This window comes from Bombyx mandarina, chromosome 22 (assembly GCF_030267445.1).
Source record: "Bombyx mandarina strain Sakado chromosome 22, ASM3026744v2".
Classification (NCBI taxonomy): Eukaryota; Metazoa; Arthropoda; class Insecta; order Lepidoptera; family Bombycidae; genus Bombyx; species Bombyx mandarina.
The window spans coordinates 4343157-4362096 of record NC_143228.1 but is presented as its reverse complement, the minus strand read 5'-3'; the positions used below and the strand labels follow the sequence as shown (position 1 = coordinate 4362096).

Below are 18940 nucleotides of genomic sequence, written 5' to 3'. Positions count from 1 at the left end.
GCACGTCGGAACTGGTCTTACGAGTTGAATACGAATAGTACCGTTATGTCAAACATAAAAAATGTTTTAATTATACATACTTTGCGTTATTTATTGCTAATGTCGATGAAGTTTTACGATAAAAAGATCATCGTAACTTACGAGAAGATTATCTGGAATTTGCTAATCAATGGAGTACTTTAAAGTAGTTTTCGGTATAATAATATGCCAATTCAAAGTTATTGCTTAAGACAATAAAACACTATTTCGCTTCTAAAATTATCTCGTTCTGGCGTATTTAAACTCCAAATTTCCAATAAATTTTATTGTATTCAAGAGACCGTGTTTCAAAATGAACTCGACTTTAGTAGTTGAATGTTCGTAGTGAGTTAGGTATCAGAAAGTTAGTATAAGTTAGTATCGATCGGCCTCAGGTCGTCAGCCTATGATTGCAGGACATCGGCGACGTTTACAATCAATTTTCCATTCAACTGATTACCTATAATGACTCAGTATCGAGCCAAGCTAGGGCATATTGAGGGCCCGTACGGGGTAGGGTCACCCCACTCGTTTCTGCCGCGAATAAGTTTTTTGAAGGAACCTCTCTCGTATTTTTTTTTTATTGCCTTTGTAGGCAGACGATCATACGGCCCACCTGATGGTGAGTGGTTACCGTCGCCCATGGACTTCAGCAATGCCAGGGGCAGAGCCAAGCCGCTGCCTACCGCTTAATACTCTCCACAAGCCTCGTTTGAAGAAGGACATGTCATAGCGCTCGGGAAACACCGTGGAGGGGAGCTCATTCCATAGCCGGACCATTCCATAGTCTAAACAATTGAGATGGGATCTGTAGGTTAAATGTGAGTCAGGCTGTGATCGCATAGCACCAGATAGTCCGAAATGAGCTCGTTCTATCCATATTACAAAATATCAAACAACTCAATTTCTGTTTTACTTGTGCTTAACTACGAAACGTGACCGCTCCGTCTTAGTGTGCGGAGGATGCGGTGCAGGCGCCAAGACAATAAGGGCGCCGCCACCGAAATTATTTATGTTACACTTACACAACAAAATATTCTTTGTACTGGAGTATCGTTATGTAAAGAGTTACAATATGTGTAACATATGCCTTGTATATAACAAAACATATAAGTACAAGCTTCCCAAAATTTACGTCAAAACAATAAGTCAAAATTAACAAATAATAAAAAAAGATGTGTGGTGTCATGGCACACCGGATAGGAACGAGATCGTGGTCAATGAATGATAAAAAAAGTATATTCTTTTTTGTACGTTATTACAAAGTTAAGTCGTACATTGTGTGCATTACTAATAAAAATCTTACGTTACGGACGTTTTTTCCCGGTTAGGGTACCCCTCCGCATCGTCCCATAAGGAACTTCGTCCAAAAAAAATACATTGAAACATTAAGATTCGTAAAAATAGGTGGCGTTTCGTGGGTTTCGCACACAGGCGCTGCCGGGGGTCTGCGCGAACCTGCTACGAAAAGACTAATTTTGTTTGGGCCGAAGCTTAAGTAAGATATTTACTGATGGTAGGACCTCTTGTGAATCCGCACGGGTAGGTACCACCATCCTGCCTATTTCTGCCGTGAAGCAGTAATGTGTTTCGGCTTGAAGGGTGGGGTAGCCGTTGTAACTATACTGAGACCTTAGAACTTATATCTCAAGATGGGTGGCGCATTTACGTTGAACTTTAAATATGAATAAGCAATAAAAATCAAGTTCGAAGACTTTTCCATTCATCAACGGCTTTCATAGAAGAATACCAAGATTGTTGCTTTTCATCAGGGCTCCACGTGAGTTGACTGAAATCTCGATTCAGGACCGCCGGTCGGCTCGCCACACGAGCTGTGATCGTGACGAGACTTCCCAACATAAGTTATTTCGGCGACCTTTTGAGAAAATAAAGTATCGAATATATATTGTAAGGTTTACTAGAAATAATTCAGTGACTTTCAATTTCAACGGACTTTGTGCGAGTTGGGCAGCATTAAATTTTGCCAATTTTTATTAATTAGATGATTTACCATCGTTTTTTGTAACTATTTACAACATATCCTACTACCTACCTCTATTTGAACCTAGGTAGTGAATAGTACTAGTCTTCTTTTGATATAACTTTCAAATGAAAAATAATAGACTTTAGAAGACTAAGTACCCAAACTACATAAGATTTAACAGTCCTATTTTCAGTCTGACTTATTGATCATAGTCAAATGATTTAGATGAATGATTGTGGCTGAAAAATTTGTTTCAAAGATTCCCCCTTCTTCATACAAACATGTAGACAGATAGGTGAATGGAAAATTACTAATAAAAACATAACGATTTTATATTACTTTCCACGAAACACACACGTCTTTTTAAGCGCGTATTCACAACAACAAGAGAGCTCTGAATGATAAAGTATATCGTAAAACCGACATAAGAAATATGCTCTCGACAGAATAGAAGAGTTCAAAAATATAAATGAAACGGTCACAAAAAGGGCGACGCATCGCAATCCGCATGCAGATTAGCTCAATCCCCTTTTTATTTGTCCTACATTCTCTATAAAAACAGTGTCTGAGACATGTGAGAAACGTCTATAAAAAAGGCTTTTGTGATCGCACGAAGTTTCATTGTTAATCATTATCTTGGCTCCGTTTAACCAAGTAAATCCTTTACAAAAGTTAATACATTGAAATTGTTATATTAAAAAAAACATTGACTGCTCTGCCTTTTTATTTAAAAGTTATAATGGAATTAAAGAATTCACATACACACGTGTACATGAATCCTGTAAACATCGCAATGCTTATTTAGGCGGTCGTGTTTAAAAATCAGAAAAAGAAACTATAGGTTGTATTCGTTGATTATTACATGCATCTACTTCAACTTTCAGAATGATTGAAGAAAATGTTTTTCATCTCTTCTTCAACCCGTGTTCACCCAATGCTGAGTGTAGGTCTCTTCCAATGCACCCCATTCTCTTCGGTCTCTTGCCTTTCTCATCCAGTTTCCACCAACCACTCTGACCAGGTCATTGGTCCACCTCGTTGGCTATCTGCCCACGATACGACTTCCAATACGAGGTCTCCACTCCAGTACTTTTGTGCCCCACCGATTGTCAGTGCGACGGCATATGTGGTCGGCCCACTTCCACTTTTTCCGAGCAGTCACTTTGGCTATGTCAGTCAAACCAGTTCTTCTGCGGATTTCGGTATTGCGCATTCTATCCCGTAGAGAAACGCTTGTTTTTCATATGACTCATAAATTTTCAGAGTTCATCTTTACATACGAGTACGTCACACTAGACTTGGATATAACACGGTAAAATTTCAGTCTGTTTGTCTGTAACGGTTCTCGCTTTATGTCTCTATCACTCTCCTTTGAGCTGCCTAATTTCATCTCTGACGTTCATAGTTCTAGGAAATTCCTGGAAAAAAATGTCTCCTAATCTAATCAATCCTGGAGATTGATGGCAGGCATGCCAATAACTAATCCATCTATTTGCTCAACAACTAGGTTTGACATCATATGTTAACACAGACAAAACAAGTATTACAGAATAACCTTTTCATTAAAATTGAAACATCGTTTTGTTACCGTTTATTTATTTTGTCGTTTAGAGACTCAGACAGTTCAACAGAGATAAATACATAAATTTCCATTATTTACCTAAATATTGTTTTGAATAAATTTGTTATTAAGAATAAGGAGCTATATAGTAACTTTAAAATTAAGGTAGACGTGGTAGTACAATAATGTGTGAAGGACAGATCCTCGAGCTTCCACGCACTCAAGTGGCCACTCGACGTACTCGCCACACACACTCTCACTTGTGAAGAACTTATGAGTATTACGTTGAACATTTTTTTACGTTCAGAGCTTTTCAACAGAGCTGACTGTTTTCGAAATCATCAATTAAGTTAGTTTCCCCTTTTTTATCATAGTCGATAAAAACAGAATTAGTAAAGAAATGTCATGTTGATTTTAAAAAAAAACATTAATACATGTAAGATTTAACCATCTACACTTCTTAAAAACAATGAAAAAAAAATGGATTTGAAACTGTACATTACTTTTAGCTTTACCTTTACAGTAGCTTCAGTGTATTGTTTAGTCTCACTTAGTCTTACTTCTCTTATACCTACTCGTATTGCAAAACTGTCAATTTTTGCGAATGAATTAACGAGATGTGATTGAACGTAAATCGCAGATCAATGGGTTTGCTGTCATTATTCTCCTTAAATCTCAAAGATTTATTCTTACTACATTACTTTTAACTTTAGCTTTACATTAACTTTTTTTTTTATCGCTTAGTAAGGTAGACGATCTCACAGCCCACCTGGTGTTAAGTGGTTACTGAAGCCCGTAGACATCTACAAAGTAAATGCGCCACCCACCTCGAGATACAAGTTCTAAGGTCTCAAGTATAGTTACAACGGCTGCCCCCACCCTTCAAACCGAAACACATTACTGCTTCACCGCTGAAATAGGCAGGGTGATAGTACCTACCCGTACGGACTCACAAGACGTCCTACCACCAATAACTTCAATGTTTTATTTTGTCAATCATACTCGTATTGCAAAACCGTAAATTTCTGCGAATGAAATAACGCGATGAGATTGAGCGTAAATCGTACATCAATGGGATTGTTGTCATTAATCTTTTTATATCCCAACGATTTATTATTACTATTTATTACTTCATTGACTAACGAATGACTTGAGTGCCAACATTTAGCACTTTCTGCGGTGCTTGTGAATCGTAGACGCAATAAAAATTACTTTTACGGCGCAGCCTCGCATTTTCATTTTATTATTACAAAAAAACGTTTCGAATATATTACTGTTTTTGTAGTCACCGACGACCAAGTGTCGTCGGCATTCGATAGGAAATATATCGTAAATAAAAATCGTAAAAGCTAGTTTTGGCTACCCCAACATAAATTTTTGTATCCGTTAATTTTTAAATTTACGCAACAAAGAAAAAAACCTCACAGACCAAATTAATCACACGAAACAAAAGAGCAGTGTGCCGATTCAACAAAACGTTGCGCTGAAGACTTCAAGCTTGGGCTCATTTGTCAAAATTACCGCGGCCTTTGTTTAATTTTCCGATGATTTTCTTTGCGAATAACCGCGAGTAACGCTACGAAGTAAATTACGCACCGGCAACTTTATAATTTCCATGAGAATTTAACATAATTTACTTTGGCACTGATCAAAATTTTGTATTGTTTCAGGTCGGTGGCAGGAAAATGTAAAGAAATCAGCTAATTAGCACAAAAGGTGATTTTTATTCAATTATTCTTCTTAACTTTATTAGCTGTATCACTGGATGCCTTTTTCAACTGTTGATTTCTAATGTTTGAGAGAACATCTATTTTGCCATTCAAAATTAAAGGCATTCTTAACGTAGCCGGAAAGTCTTACACATATGCGTACGCACCGTAAGAAGTTTATCTCTAATAAGATTGAGGTTTATTACTACCGCTTTTATAGACTCGTAAAAACCCGTTTCGACGACTCTTAAATAACTTTCTGTGATAATATTTACGACCAAGTTATTCTCGCGTTATTTCATGAACGAAACTTTATGAAAAGTTCGTCTTAATAATTTGTGCTGTCGTATATAAGATGTACAGGAAATACTCGTGAAATCGTTGTGGCGTAACTATGATTAAGACATCCCCTGAACAATGTGTTCAAGTTATGTGATCTTATTTCGTCATTATGATAGTTGTTCATTAATCACATACTACGTACGTGTCTGTAATTTTAATGGTTCTATTTATATACGACTTGGCTGCGAAATGTCTAAAATACAATTACAGCTATAACACAAATGATATTACGCAAATTGATTACTTCAACAATATTGTATGCTGAAATTAACATTTACATCTTCAATTCGAATAGTATATTCAAATAAACCATTTGCCAGTCCTTTACAAATACTCTATCATTTATAAATTCAAAGCTATTCAGAACATTTTAGTCCCCACTAAGTAAACCGGCTAATATGTACAAAGCTGACAGAACGTAATGAAATGACCGTCGAAGGGCACCGGATGGGAACCGGATCGGTGATTCCTGACACGTTTAATTGATAGTGCCATTAACGTTACGGTGGCTCCAATTTATTGGTAGCACCGAATTTCTGATGTACGGACTAGACCGGTATAGAAGAATATATAGAGAGAGTTACCTGTAATGTTAATTTATAACTTTGTTATTTAATGTTATCTTCTATCTAACAGCTCGAAAGTCAAAAACGGTTTTATAGTGGTTATGACTTTTAGATTATTACAAACGTAAAGTATTAATTCCTTGTTGATTTAAAATCTGAATGTTATAAATAAAAAATCATTTCACTCATTTCATTTCCTCTTTACTGGTGGTAGGACCTCTTTTCTGGTGGTAGGACCTCTTTTACTGGTGGTAGAACCTCTTGTGAGTCCGCACGGGTAGGTACCACCACCCCGCCTATTTCTGCCGTGAGGCAGTAATGCGTTTCGGTTTGAAGGGTGGGGTAGCCGTTGTAACTATACTGAGACCTTAGAACTTATAAATCATCTAAGAAAAAAAAAGAAATAAAAAAAAACTTGTACCTCTGCACAAAATCAAGCTAATGTTGTGATATGTGGAGCTTTAGACACTGTGTCGTTTGTCAATCCCAATATCAATGTTGTAGTATTCAAAAGGCTTAAGGACTCTCTTACTCACAGCCAAATAGAATAGAAAGTACTACACGGAATTTACTAGGTCGGTAGCCAAAACGTTTTGTGGAAAAAAACATCTACCAAAACAACGAAATGGAGAATAGGTGCTTTTCAATAGTTTCTTTTTCACAAAGCGCCAACTGAAACACTAGATCATGAACGGCAAAGGGTTGTGTGACTTATGATTCTTTTTGGGATTTTTATTTGTTTCCTATATAGTTTCCTTTTTTGCGGCGTAAATGGGAAAACGAGTTCGCCATCCACCTGGTGCTAAGAGATTACCTGAAACCATATACATCGCAACGTTATGCACCACCCTCTTTGGGGCATAAGACCGAAGTTTCAGTTATATTGTAAACAGACTATCCTACATTTCATATTCGAATGTATTACTGCTCGCGGTAACAACGGACCGTGGTACCTAAGAGTAAGGGTTCATTACCCACTTACTACCAGTAATTACGCAAATTCGGATCTTCACAGTAGGTTGCGTTTCCGTGCCGGTGGTAGATTCTGCGAAGCACTGCTCTTGCTAGGGCTAGTGTTTGTAAATTCGTCAGGCTGCCCCCGTGAACTCGCCTCCTCACTCGGTGAATCTACTATAACCCCTCGAGGTTACTAAAGTAGGACGGATAAAACACCGCAAATTTATAAATTTTCAGGTTTTCTTTATTAATCGATGTTATTCTTTCATCGTGGATATCATACATGAACACGTGTAGGATACGAATTTCGTTAGGAAATTTTGTATTTACCTGCGGGACTTCGAGCCCGGCGTAGTCGCGTACGAGTACACCGGGCGTCTTATCCGTTAGACTAAGACGACTTTAGAACAAATAATAAATCTTATAAAGTTGCAAGCCGTCGAGGCAAACTTGTTTCTCCTTCGAATAAACTGAGCGCTTTTGTAATCTCTAATACAAAGTATCTCCTCAATTAGAATAGAAGAACTTCAAACGAGGCTTGTGGAAAGTACTGAATGGTAGGCAGCAGCTTGGCTATGCCCCTGGCATTGCTGACGTCCATGGGCGACGGTAACTATTCACCATCAGAGGGGGCGTACTGTCGTCTGTCTACTAGGTCAATAAAAAAAAAATTGTATGTGTAAACTTCTACCGTGTGTGCAAGTCACACACGGTAGAAGTGAAACTTATAAATAAGATATGTACTGACTATCCCACTACACAGGAGCATACATTTATGGACAATGTTTAGTAGACGATAGTGGGGATGCTACGAAGAGTCGCACAAAGAGGAGACCGAGAACGTCCAATGTGTTCTATCTCATTCTCTCGCCGGCTGAATCCTATACATTTATGTGTTTGTGTCTCTATGGACTTATTTTTTCGTTTCATCGAGATGAAATCACAACGATTCTAAAGAAGTTTCACTTCAAAATAAACAAATAAAAACTTTATTATCCACGATACGTGGATCATTGAAATACCACACAGTTCAGTGAAGATTAATCGTTCGACGTTTTACTAAAGTGGTTTATTAAGCACGCCCTAGGATCTTACAAATTAAGTAACAGCCTCTCAGAATTATTAATTAGACAAGACAGGTACGAAACCTCTACGAGATACTTGCTGCTGTTTTCGAGATCAAGAAGTCTTGTACTCTTTATTTCCTTGCCTGACTCTATCTATTTTGAGAACTAGTGAATAAGTGTGTTGTTTACACTGATCTGTACGAAGCGATCTTGGTTTTTATGTGAAAGCATCTAAAGGTCGTTTTAAAGTAAATTAAATATAGGTTACTTACACCGGAGTGATGAATTCTTAATCGTAATAATTAAACGCTACGTACGCATTTTAGTCACCCGCAAAGATACTTATGTTTTTTTTATTATAGCGCCGTGTTCGATTGTTTTCTATTTCTTGCTAATTTAGTAATATTGATTAATAATAATACGTTTAATTATACTTAGTATAAGTTATATTACGAAAGGAAATGATTTTATTTTGGTATATTAAATTAGAGCATTTAAATTCTCACTTTACTGTACATTTTACTGGTGGTAGGACCTCTCGTGAGTTCACACGGGTAGGTCTATTTCAGCCGTGAAGCAGTGAAACATTTTGGTTTGAAGGGTGGGGCAGCCGTTGTAACTATACTGAGACCTTAGAACTCATATCTCAGGGTGGGTGGCAGCATTTACGTTATAGATGTCTACAGGCTCCGGTAACCATTTAACACCAGGTGGGCCGTAAGCACGTCCACCCATCCACGAAGAAAAATTTTTTTTTGCCAGACTTATTGTAACAATACTGTCATAATTTTCAAAAGTCAATACTTTCGAAACATCATGTACACCAACTTGTTCGATTTCATTAATTACACAGGCGACGGCATTATCGAAACATGGCCAGGTGTAAAATGATCACCGTTTGGAGCAGGGTAAATTGGAAAACACGGAATTTGGCAGGCACACGGAGCGGACATAATTGATGCCATTAATCTTTTCGAATACAAACCGACGTCTTTGGAACGCACGTAGGGTTGCGAAAAACTGAACGCTGAACAATGAAACATTTGTCTTATGTTAAGAGCGATCGTATTAGCGTTCAAGCAAGGTACATAAAAGTGTGTAGATGTCATTAAAATTATCAACTAGATATTATAAAGATAAATGTTGAACATTATTAGGTTTTTTTTTTATTGCTTAGATGTGTGGACGAGCTCACAGCCCACCACCTGGTCTAGTTACAAAGTCTGCCCCACCCTTCAAACCAAAACGCATTACTGCTTCACGGCAGAAATAGGAAGGGTGGTGGTACCTTACCTACCCGTGCGGACTCACAAGAGGTCCTACCACCAGTAAATATTACTTCTAATTACATAAATGACTACGACTCGCAAAAACCGAAGCAAATACTAACCGCAAAGATACACTACCGTCGCTACGACGTACTTATTTCTAGAAAACATTACCTATTCACAAAACAAAACGCGTCAAGAACCAAACACCTAACGGCTTATCGTAAAATCACCTTTAAAGGACCAGCCTCGGGTCGTTAGTTGGCTGGTTTCGTATCTGATCTGAGGAATGTGACACATTCATTTAAAACAACTACTAAAATTCTATCGATATATTTGTTTTCCTATTTATGTACAGTATAATTTTAACACTATCCACATACTCTCAGAATCGAATAGGCCGTAAGATCGTATAGTCTTTTTATAATCCTATTTCGAATAAAAGGTGTAAATGTTCCGTAAAATCAGATTACAGTACCCGGCAATAAATATTGCACATCGAGCTTTTGAAAGAGACAATCGGTTAATTCGTGGAGTGCTATCTCTGTCGCACATCTTTGTTACGTTTGTCAGTTCAAATTCGGTAGCGTGTTGTGGGACTGTTAGTGTTTTTGTCTCATTTTAAAGGCCGTTGTACAATAATTGGCGACAGTTACTGTGTTTTTTTATTTTTTATTTATTGCATAGGTGAGTGGACGAACTCACAGCCCACCTGGTGTTAAGTGGTTATCGAAGCCCATAGACATTTGTAATATAAATACCGCCCCCCACCTTGAGATACGAGTTCTAAGATCTCAGTATAGTTACAACGGCCGCCCCACCCTTCAAACCCAAACGCATAACTGCTATGCGGCTGAAATAGTCAGGGTGGTGATACCTACCCGTGCGGACTCACAAGAGGTCCTACCACCAGTTATTACGCAATTTATAATCTTCCGGGTGTGATTTTTATGACACGATGTTATTCCTTCTCCGTGGAAGTCAATCGTGAACATTTGTTAAGTACTTATTCCATTGGAAAAATTGGTACCTGCTGGCGGGATTCGAACACCGGTGCATCGCTGCATACGAATGCACTAGAAGTCTTACTTCTTTACATAACGTGATATTTTTTACTTGTTGCAGATGGATATAAAAAACGGGCGGTGGTCGCGGCGACGTTGCTGCAGGTGAACCGTTGCAACCATGATACAATTATGGACGCATGTGGTGGTTGCTGCCCTCGCGGTAGTAACCACTCGTGCTTACCTCATCATCGTACCAGACTCTGCGCCGCCAGGACATCTAGTTCTAGATGCCGCTGTCTACAAGCTCGGCTCTGAACGCACATACACCATAGACGTCCATCGCACAGCAAACTTCGTTCATCACATCCTAAGGGTTAACAAGACAAGTGGCCTGGTGACGCTTAGAAAACGACTTCGGTGTGACGGTATCCTTTATCCGAATCTCTTCACCTTCTACGTGGATTCTACTTCAGAGCGTATCCGTGATATTGATTACTACAGTCTACCTATTAGGATATTAGTAACGGGAGAAGACTGTAGTAGACGCCATGCAGACTTATACGATATTGATTTTGATAGAGTCTACGACCAAAACGATGCCGCGTTACAGTATGAAGATAGTTACACAATTAGAGATAAGAGAGAAATCGTATATCAAGAGAGTATAGACTGGAGGTTGTTAGAAGCAGAAGAGTTGGTCTCTAGTCAATATAATGTATTGTCCACGGCCTATCCGTGGTCAGACGCTATGTTTGAAGAATCCGTAGCGAGAAATAGAAGTAGAACAAAACGATCTCATAGTTTAGTACCTTTTGATATGGCCATAGATGTTAAAATAGCTGAAGCAAAACAATGGATATCAGAGACGTATGCCAGTTTCGCGATTCCTACGACGGACCGCTGGCAAGGGATTTGCTTGAAACAATCGCAGTTCGTGAATTCTTTGACGGCGTTTTTGCCACGGACTGTACAGAAAATGTGTAAAGTGCAGTTTTTGGATGTAAGCGATCCGAGGTTCTTGATAGAGAATAGTCAAGGCGACTTGGTAGCCGCTGATGACGTATGCATACAAGAACCAATGTGGAAAGTATCCATTCTATTCACCTTCAATTGTGATCAGACCTACATCGTAGACTCGGATCATAGGCTCAAAATTGTATATCATCACAAGGAGTTGAACGACACCGACATCGCTAAAAGAGTGAAGAGAGAACTTCGGAATCAGTCTCCGTATTTTGAACAAGCCCTTTACGTCGCTTCAGTAGCTGAGGAACAACCGCCTGGCGTGATCGTGACCACTGTGAAGGCCCGGTAAGTACATGGATTGGATGATGCGGGGATATAGTTTGAATACCCTTACGGTAGGCTCTAAAATTAAACCTGCTACTTCACCAACATCGGGAATAGTATCCTGATATTTAATACCGTGCTATCCCGTCTCTTACGCTTGAGTTACAAGTGACAAGTTATTACTTCAATCTCTGCTTTGTAATTCGAAGTGAGCTTATTTGTTTACTACGCTTTCGCGACTTGACTATGAAGGTAAACGAAAACGATGTTATTTTGCACACATATTGTCTGGGTACATTTCACCCAGAAAGAACTAGTACCGAGGTTTTTTCTTTCAAAATGATCTCAAGTAAATCCTAGTATACTATAAATACGAAGGTAACTGTCTGTCTGTTACGTTTTGTTGTTTATGTCACACTTGGGCGTAACCCGATTCCACAGAACCGATTTTCCGATACGATGTTTTCTTCGTTCTATAAAATACGCTATGAAAATACTTTAAACCTCGGGAAAGAAGGCTACCTTTCATTCCACGGCTCCGGGTCTCCGCCCACGCTATATTAAGTGTAGGCTGCACGGGCAAAACTGCGGGTAGATAGCTTCTTCTTCTTCTTTATTTTGTGGCTCCGGCATGGTTTGTGCATTAGCCAGCGTCAAGTAATAAGATTTTTACAATTCGCCGTTTTAATTATTTACAGTTTATGAATAATAAAAAACGAAGGAAACTAATCGCGACATAACATAAATGATTAAAAACGAATTAAATTTACAAATGAGACGATATATGATGAAATATAATTTCAGTAAAATGGTAAAAAACAATTCACACAACGTCGTTCCTCGCGTTCCCGCTAAAAAGTCCGGGTAAATAGCTAATAATTAATATTCATATGGACGTATCCAAGGCTTATTTTTCTCTAGAAAAACTTATTAGACAGCTAGTTGCAAAACAAAAATAAAATACAATAAAAGTATTGATATAGTTGAGCAGAGGGTTTCATCGCTGTAGTCATGGAAGCTCTGAGGCATTAAAACATGAAGAAGTGAAGGTTTCTGTTTTAGTACCATTAGCTTTAAAACAGGTGGCGTACGTGTATTTTCAACAAATGTCACTATTTTATATTTTTAGAGCTAATCAGTGAAGTGTAGCCGGTTTTCACTAGTCTATCTTCGATCTATCTCTATATATAAAAATGAATTGCTGTTTTTTTTTTTATTGCCCTTGTAGACAGACGAGCATACGGCCCACCTGATGGTGAGTGGTTACCGTCGCCCATGGACTTCAGCAATGCCAGGGGCAGAGCCAAGCCGCTGCCTATCGTTTAATACTCTCCACAAGCCTCGTTTGAAGAAGGACATGTCATAGCGATCGGGAAACACCGTGCTGTTCGTGAGTCTCGCTAAAACTTGAGAACGGCTAGACTGATTTTGCAAATTTTGGTCTTGAATTATTTGTGGAAGTCCAGAGAAGGTTTAAAAGGTAGATAAATATGAAAATGCTCGCAAATAAATAAAAATAACAATTTTGTTTTTCCTCTATTGCGTTCCCCGTCAGACGGATTCCTTTTGTTTAAGTTTATTTTATACAAAAGTTTAGCTATTTTATTTATCGATTGAGGCACTTCGAAGTCTGCCGGGTGAGCTAGTTCAATATAAACATTGTAACTGTTACAATTTTTCACCGACGAAATAAGATATGGGCTACTATACTCTATTCCAATTACGAAGTCCCATGAGACAGATGTTATTATTATGTTTTGTATGTGTGAATTAATTATATAACGACTTAGATTGATTCTGTATTTTTTGAATGATGTTTACGATCATGAACAAAAAATGATTATCTGTATATTAATACGTGAAGCAAAAACTTTGTACCCCTTTTTACGAAAATTGTGCGGACGGAGGAGTATGAAATTTTCCACACTTATAGATAATACAGAGAAGGAGCGCAGAATGCTATTATTATTTTTAAATTATGTATAAAAGATACATTAAATCAATAAAAAAAACATTACACACACTATCATGTATTTGACACCGCACACATACGTAAATACCTACCTTTGTTATTGTTTAAAGTCTGTGATCAAATTGAGAATAGATTTATATTGTTTGTCTCTAATATTATTTGTCTATAATGTAGTCTTGGAGAAATCTGTGATTATGGGAAGTAAAATAATAGTCTATTTTTTTTTATTGCCCTTGTAGGCAGACGAGCATACGGCCCACCTGATGGCGAGTGGTTACCGTCGCCCATGGACCTCAGCAATGCCAGGGGCAGAGCCAAGCCGCTGCCTACCGTTTGATAATAGAACCGTCTTTGATAATAGAACCATAATAATGTTCAAACTTATAATTTCAATTAATTGTAGTCGAATTTCGACTACTGCGGGACCACTAGTTATTTCAAATTATGCGAAACGTGAAGAGTTACGTTGTAAGAAGTGTCAAAAGGGACTTCGTAATTGGATTAGAGTACGAGTACTTCTTTTCTTCTTCTCAGTCGTTCACTCCTGGCGGAGTAGTCGTGGTTTCGTAAGTCTTAATGTTTGGTTGCGGCTTTTGAGAGACTTCTCCATCTTTCTCTATTTGTGGCCGTACGTGTACACTTAATACTTCTATACTAACATAATTAAAAATTCTATCTCTCATCAACCGAATGATCATTGTTCTATACTCTTCGTATATACAGTGTTACTTATAATATTTTTTATTCAAATTGAACAATATTTGCTATGTGTATGTGCATTACTATAATTCTCATGTTGTATTTGTTATTTTAGCTGTTCTACACATACTCATCACTTTTAATTATTATTCTCATAATCCTCTCGCAGGTCTGCTGGAAGAGATTTCTTAAAGAAATAAGTAGTGCCTTTGTACATAATTTTCCTATTACTCTGTACTATGTCTTCTTTTTTGTGTGTACATAAATAAATGAAAAAATTAAAAAAAAATACATATATTCGGCGACTCGTAAATGCCTCTCATTCTGAAAGTACCGCATCGTCATAAATAAGCGGCTATAATCGTGATCGAGCTCATTCAGGTCTTTATGAACTCATCTGCTTTACGGGGTCCGGAACAATTGTCACGAGTCATTCTCGTGTCTCGACGAACAATAATAACGATTTATACAGCTAAGCCGGTCCAATCTATACAGATGACTTCGTGCATTTAACAATCGATCGTTATCGTTAAGTAACAATGGTGAAAATAAATTGATGCGAAATCATGTGTTTTTTGTATCAAAGTTCGAAAACGCTTTTGAAAGAGATTGCAACGATATTTTTTTTATCATTATACATCATACCTTTGTATTTATAGGATGAAGAAAACAATTAAAATTCCAAGCTGATGATAGTCAAAATCATTTGCAAATCAACTAGGTCGCTGTCCACCGTAATCAGACAAATCTATATAGTAGAACTGTAGAAAAAAGTGTGTGTGAGTGCAAGTCACACACGGTAGAAGTGAAACTTATAAATAAGATATAGATATACTGACTATCCCACTACACAGGAGCATACATATTATGGACAATGTTTAGTAGACGATAGTGGGAATGCTACGAAGAGTCGCAAAAAGAGGAGGCCGAGAACGTCTAATGTGTTCTATCTCATTCTCTCGCCGGCTGAATCCTATACATTTATATGTTTGTGTCTCTATGGACTTATTTTTTCGTTTCATCGAGTTTGAAATCACAACGATTCTAAAGAAGTTTCACTTCAACAAATCTTCTGACCATGAACAAACTGTCAGTAAAAAACATTAGTATTAATAAAATACTTAACTTGTTTCCCACGACAGAGATCCAGAAAACAGTCCCGTGACATATTCGATGTCAAGTCTACTCGACTCGAGATCGGCTGGCATGTTCGCTGTGGACACGAGATCGGGCGTGGTGACTACACAAGCAAGGCTGGATCGAGAGAGACTAGATGTACATTACTTCAGGGTTGTGGCTCAAGACGACACCTTTCCGCCAAGAAGCGGAACTACGACATTACAGGCAAGTACTGGCTGGCCAAACGAAATCGGGAAAATAAAACGCGCATTTAAACTTAGAATGTTTTAATCAAGACAGCAAGAATGTACTGTAATAATTTATATGAGCTTAGTGAAATGTAATCCAACGCTTCGAATACTTTAATAAATTACAATTTTAAAACATAATTGAAGTAATTTTCGCCATTGGAGGTGAATTTTAAAACATATATTAACATCTCTATTAACTAGTACTTTAATATTGATGATTAAATTCTCATATATTCAATCAGATAATAAGCAACCACGGCCAAGTATTCTTCAGCGAAAAAAGCGTTCCCTTTAATAAGCAAAGCGCTTGTTACGAGTGTTAAAAGCACGATAATATCTACAACATTTACAGAACCCGAAAATCGGAACACCGAAATCGCATTTGTTTGTTTATGTATTACATTATCTTTCAGCTTAGATAACCCTACCGCGTAATAATACCCTAATAATTTCTTATTAACCCATTATTGTTGCTCTAATCTTTCCATTGATACCGGCTTTTAGAGTTTCCGCTTTAGCCAGATGTTGCTGTGAGATAAATACACTCGGTACCCCCCGTAATTAAGAACAATAGAAATTGATTTATTAAATTTTGTACTTTAACTATGCAATCGAATACGATTATACTTAAAATATATGGAAACGTAGGTCCGTGGTTTGTTAAGGGATGCATCATGTCAGATATCTGATCGCCATTCTTCAAAATCAGTTCTTAAATAAAGAAAATAGATGTGTGTTGTCGTGGGACACCGGATAGGAACGAAGTTCCTTATTATTTCGTTCCTTATTATCCTCATCGTTCCTTATTATTAAAATATTAATTTTAAGTTCTATTCGAGGTATAAAGAAAATAATTATTCGGGTATACATTTTTTTTCATGATTTTTTTATGGATAAAAAAAACTACTTTACAAAGCTATCAACTTTATTTTATTCACAATAATTTATAAAAAATATATAATAATAATATGTATATCAAGAAACAGCTTTTTATATGAATAATAATAATAACCGTCATCACGTAGACTATACATTAGACACTGTATAGCCATCATACTAAGACTATACATAAATAATAAAAATCTTACGTTACGGACGTTTTTTTGCCGGTTACCGGCAACCCATCGGTATCGGTATCGGTACCCATCGGTACCCATCCGCATCGTCCCATAAGGAACTTCGTTCCAAAAATGAGTGTGTCATTTGTATACATCAACAGATTAATGTTCTGGATTGCAATGATCATTCGCCGGTGTTCGAGATGCAGCAGTACGAAGCTTCGGTTCGAGAAGGCGCCAGTTCTGGTACAACGGTCCTAACACTAAAGGCCACTGACCAGGATATAGGAAAAAATGCCGAGGTATTCAATATGGTTTTCAGTATTATTGATAGACGTTACTGTGACAAAGCGTGCTGTTGGACCATGGGAGTTAAACATTATCTGATCTGCAAATTCGTATATCAAACCATACCTTATAATATCTCACCACTGTCCAAATAGATTTAAACATATACAAAGATGTGCGCGGCTACATTTGTGTTGTGGTGGCCATGTTCATTGGTGCAGATATAACAACTGGTATTTGCTTCTACTGTACAACTCTTATTTATTACAAATACAGTCTATCTTATGTATAATAATATGAATTTATTTAAGTACGAGTATTTGTATCTATAAATATTATGTAATTTATATATACACATATGTTTAAATAATATCACTATCACACTATACCTACCTACCAAGGTTTATTTCTGCACTCCCCTAAGGTAGACTGTCAGAGAATGCCTATGGCATTAAGTCCGCCTTTACACTGTCTAGTATATAAAGTTATAAATAAATAATACAATTGCATCAACGGTATTATAACGATGTATCTAATTGGTCATGTTAAAGGAAATTTATAGTTATACTTCAGAAATATAAAGAAAGAAAAAAAACCTTTTTTTCAGGTCGAATACACAATCGAACTAGTAACAGCAGATACTCTCAATCCAGAAGACGCTAGTGAATCAACGGATTCGGGTTCTAGTTCAGTTCAAGACGTGTTCAGAATAGATGGGCGTAGTGGAGCCCTTCTCACTAGAGCTTCCCTAGACCGTGAGAAGGTGGCCCGGTACACAGTCTTGGTGAAGGCCACGGACCAAGCCAGTCCCGTCTCTGATAGACTGTCTAGCACGTGAGTATCACTACATAGTATAAAACAAAGTCGCTTTCTCTGTCCTTATATCCCTATGTATGCTTAAATCTTTAAACTACGCAACGGATTTTGATGCGGTTTTTTTTAATAGATAGAGTGATTGAAAAGGAAGGTTTATATGTATTTTAACATCCATTAAATAGTGGAGAAATCAATAATAAATTACAGTTTCAGAAGCGAAGCGAGGGCGGGTCGCTAGTCTTCTATAAATAGTACATCTGAAGTAAAATCGTAATCCGAGATTATCTGTGTATACTGCTTTAAAACATCATAAATAATATTTAATATCGGTAGGCAGGGACGTCTTAAACTAGGCTGGGGCCCGTGGGCACACAAGAATTTGAGGCCCTTTTGGAAAGTAAAAAAAGCGAATTATAATAACATTTTTCTACTGAGCATGACCATTTATTATAGGTAATAAAATACAGTATGATATAATAATATTAATTATATTAGAATGCTGCTGGTTTTTTGGTTACGATTACGATAATGGTTTCTTTCGGGATTTCTGTTGAGCAAAATATTCCATTATATCTTTAAAGTCAATTTTTTTAAGGATATCACTTTCTATGCCCATAATTGACAAATTACTCAGCCATTCTTGTAATATTGTTGTTCGCAATTCATTTTTTATTCTCTTAAGCTGCGAAAATGACCGCTCTCGACTACAATTGGTAACCAAATTGTCGGTCCTTCGGGGCCCCCTGAGAATGGGGGCCCTGGGCACGGGCCCCGTGTGCCCTTATGGTAAAGACGGTATTGTTGGTAGGGTGTGTTAAGATTCCACGTAGCATCGAGTGGGCGCTGAGTTCGTCGACCAATCAAAGCAGAAATAAAATGAAATAGAGACTTTGATGTCATGTTTGAAACTGGATGGTTAAGGGGTGGTTACGTTGTGATATTTATGGATTCCGGCAATTACTTAACCC

At 37.5% G+C, this 18940-nt stretch overlaps 1 protein-coding gene across 5 annotated transcripts in view; it reads left to right on the top strand.

Annotated features, from left to right (window-relative positions):
- Nucleotides 1–18940, top strand: part of LOC114240479 (protocadherin-like wing polarity protein stan) — a 241376-nt gene that overhangs the window by 165492 nt on the left and 56944 nt on the right. For all 5 annotated transcript variants that reach the window (XR_016325012.1, XR_016325011.1, XM_089736809.1 and 2 more), the window contains 5 exons: nucleotides 5234–5279; nucleotides 10598–11790; nucleotides 15583–15784; nucleotides 17030–17170; nucleotides 17764–17990. Coding sequence is in view for 3 of the 5 variants with exons in the window: in XM_089736809.1 (XP_089592935.1) it covers nucleotides 10658–11790; nucleotides 15583–15784; nucleotides 17030–17170; nucleotides 17764–17990 (1703 nt within the window). In the remaining 2 variants the exon portion in view is untranslated. The remainder of the gene's footprint in view (nucleotides 1–5233; nucleotides 5280–10597; nucleotides 11791–15582; nucleotides 15785–17029; nucleotides 17171–17763; nucleotides 17991–18940) is intronic.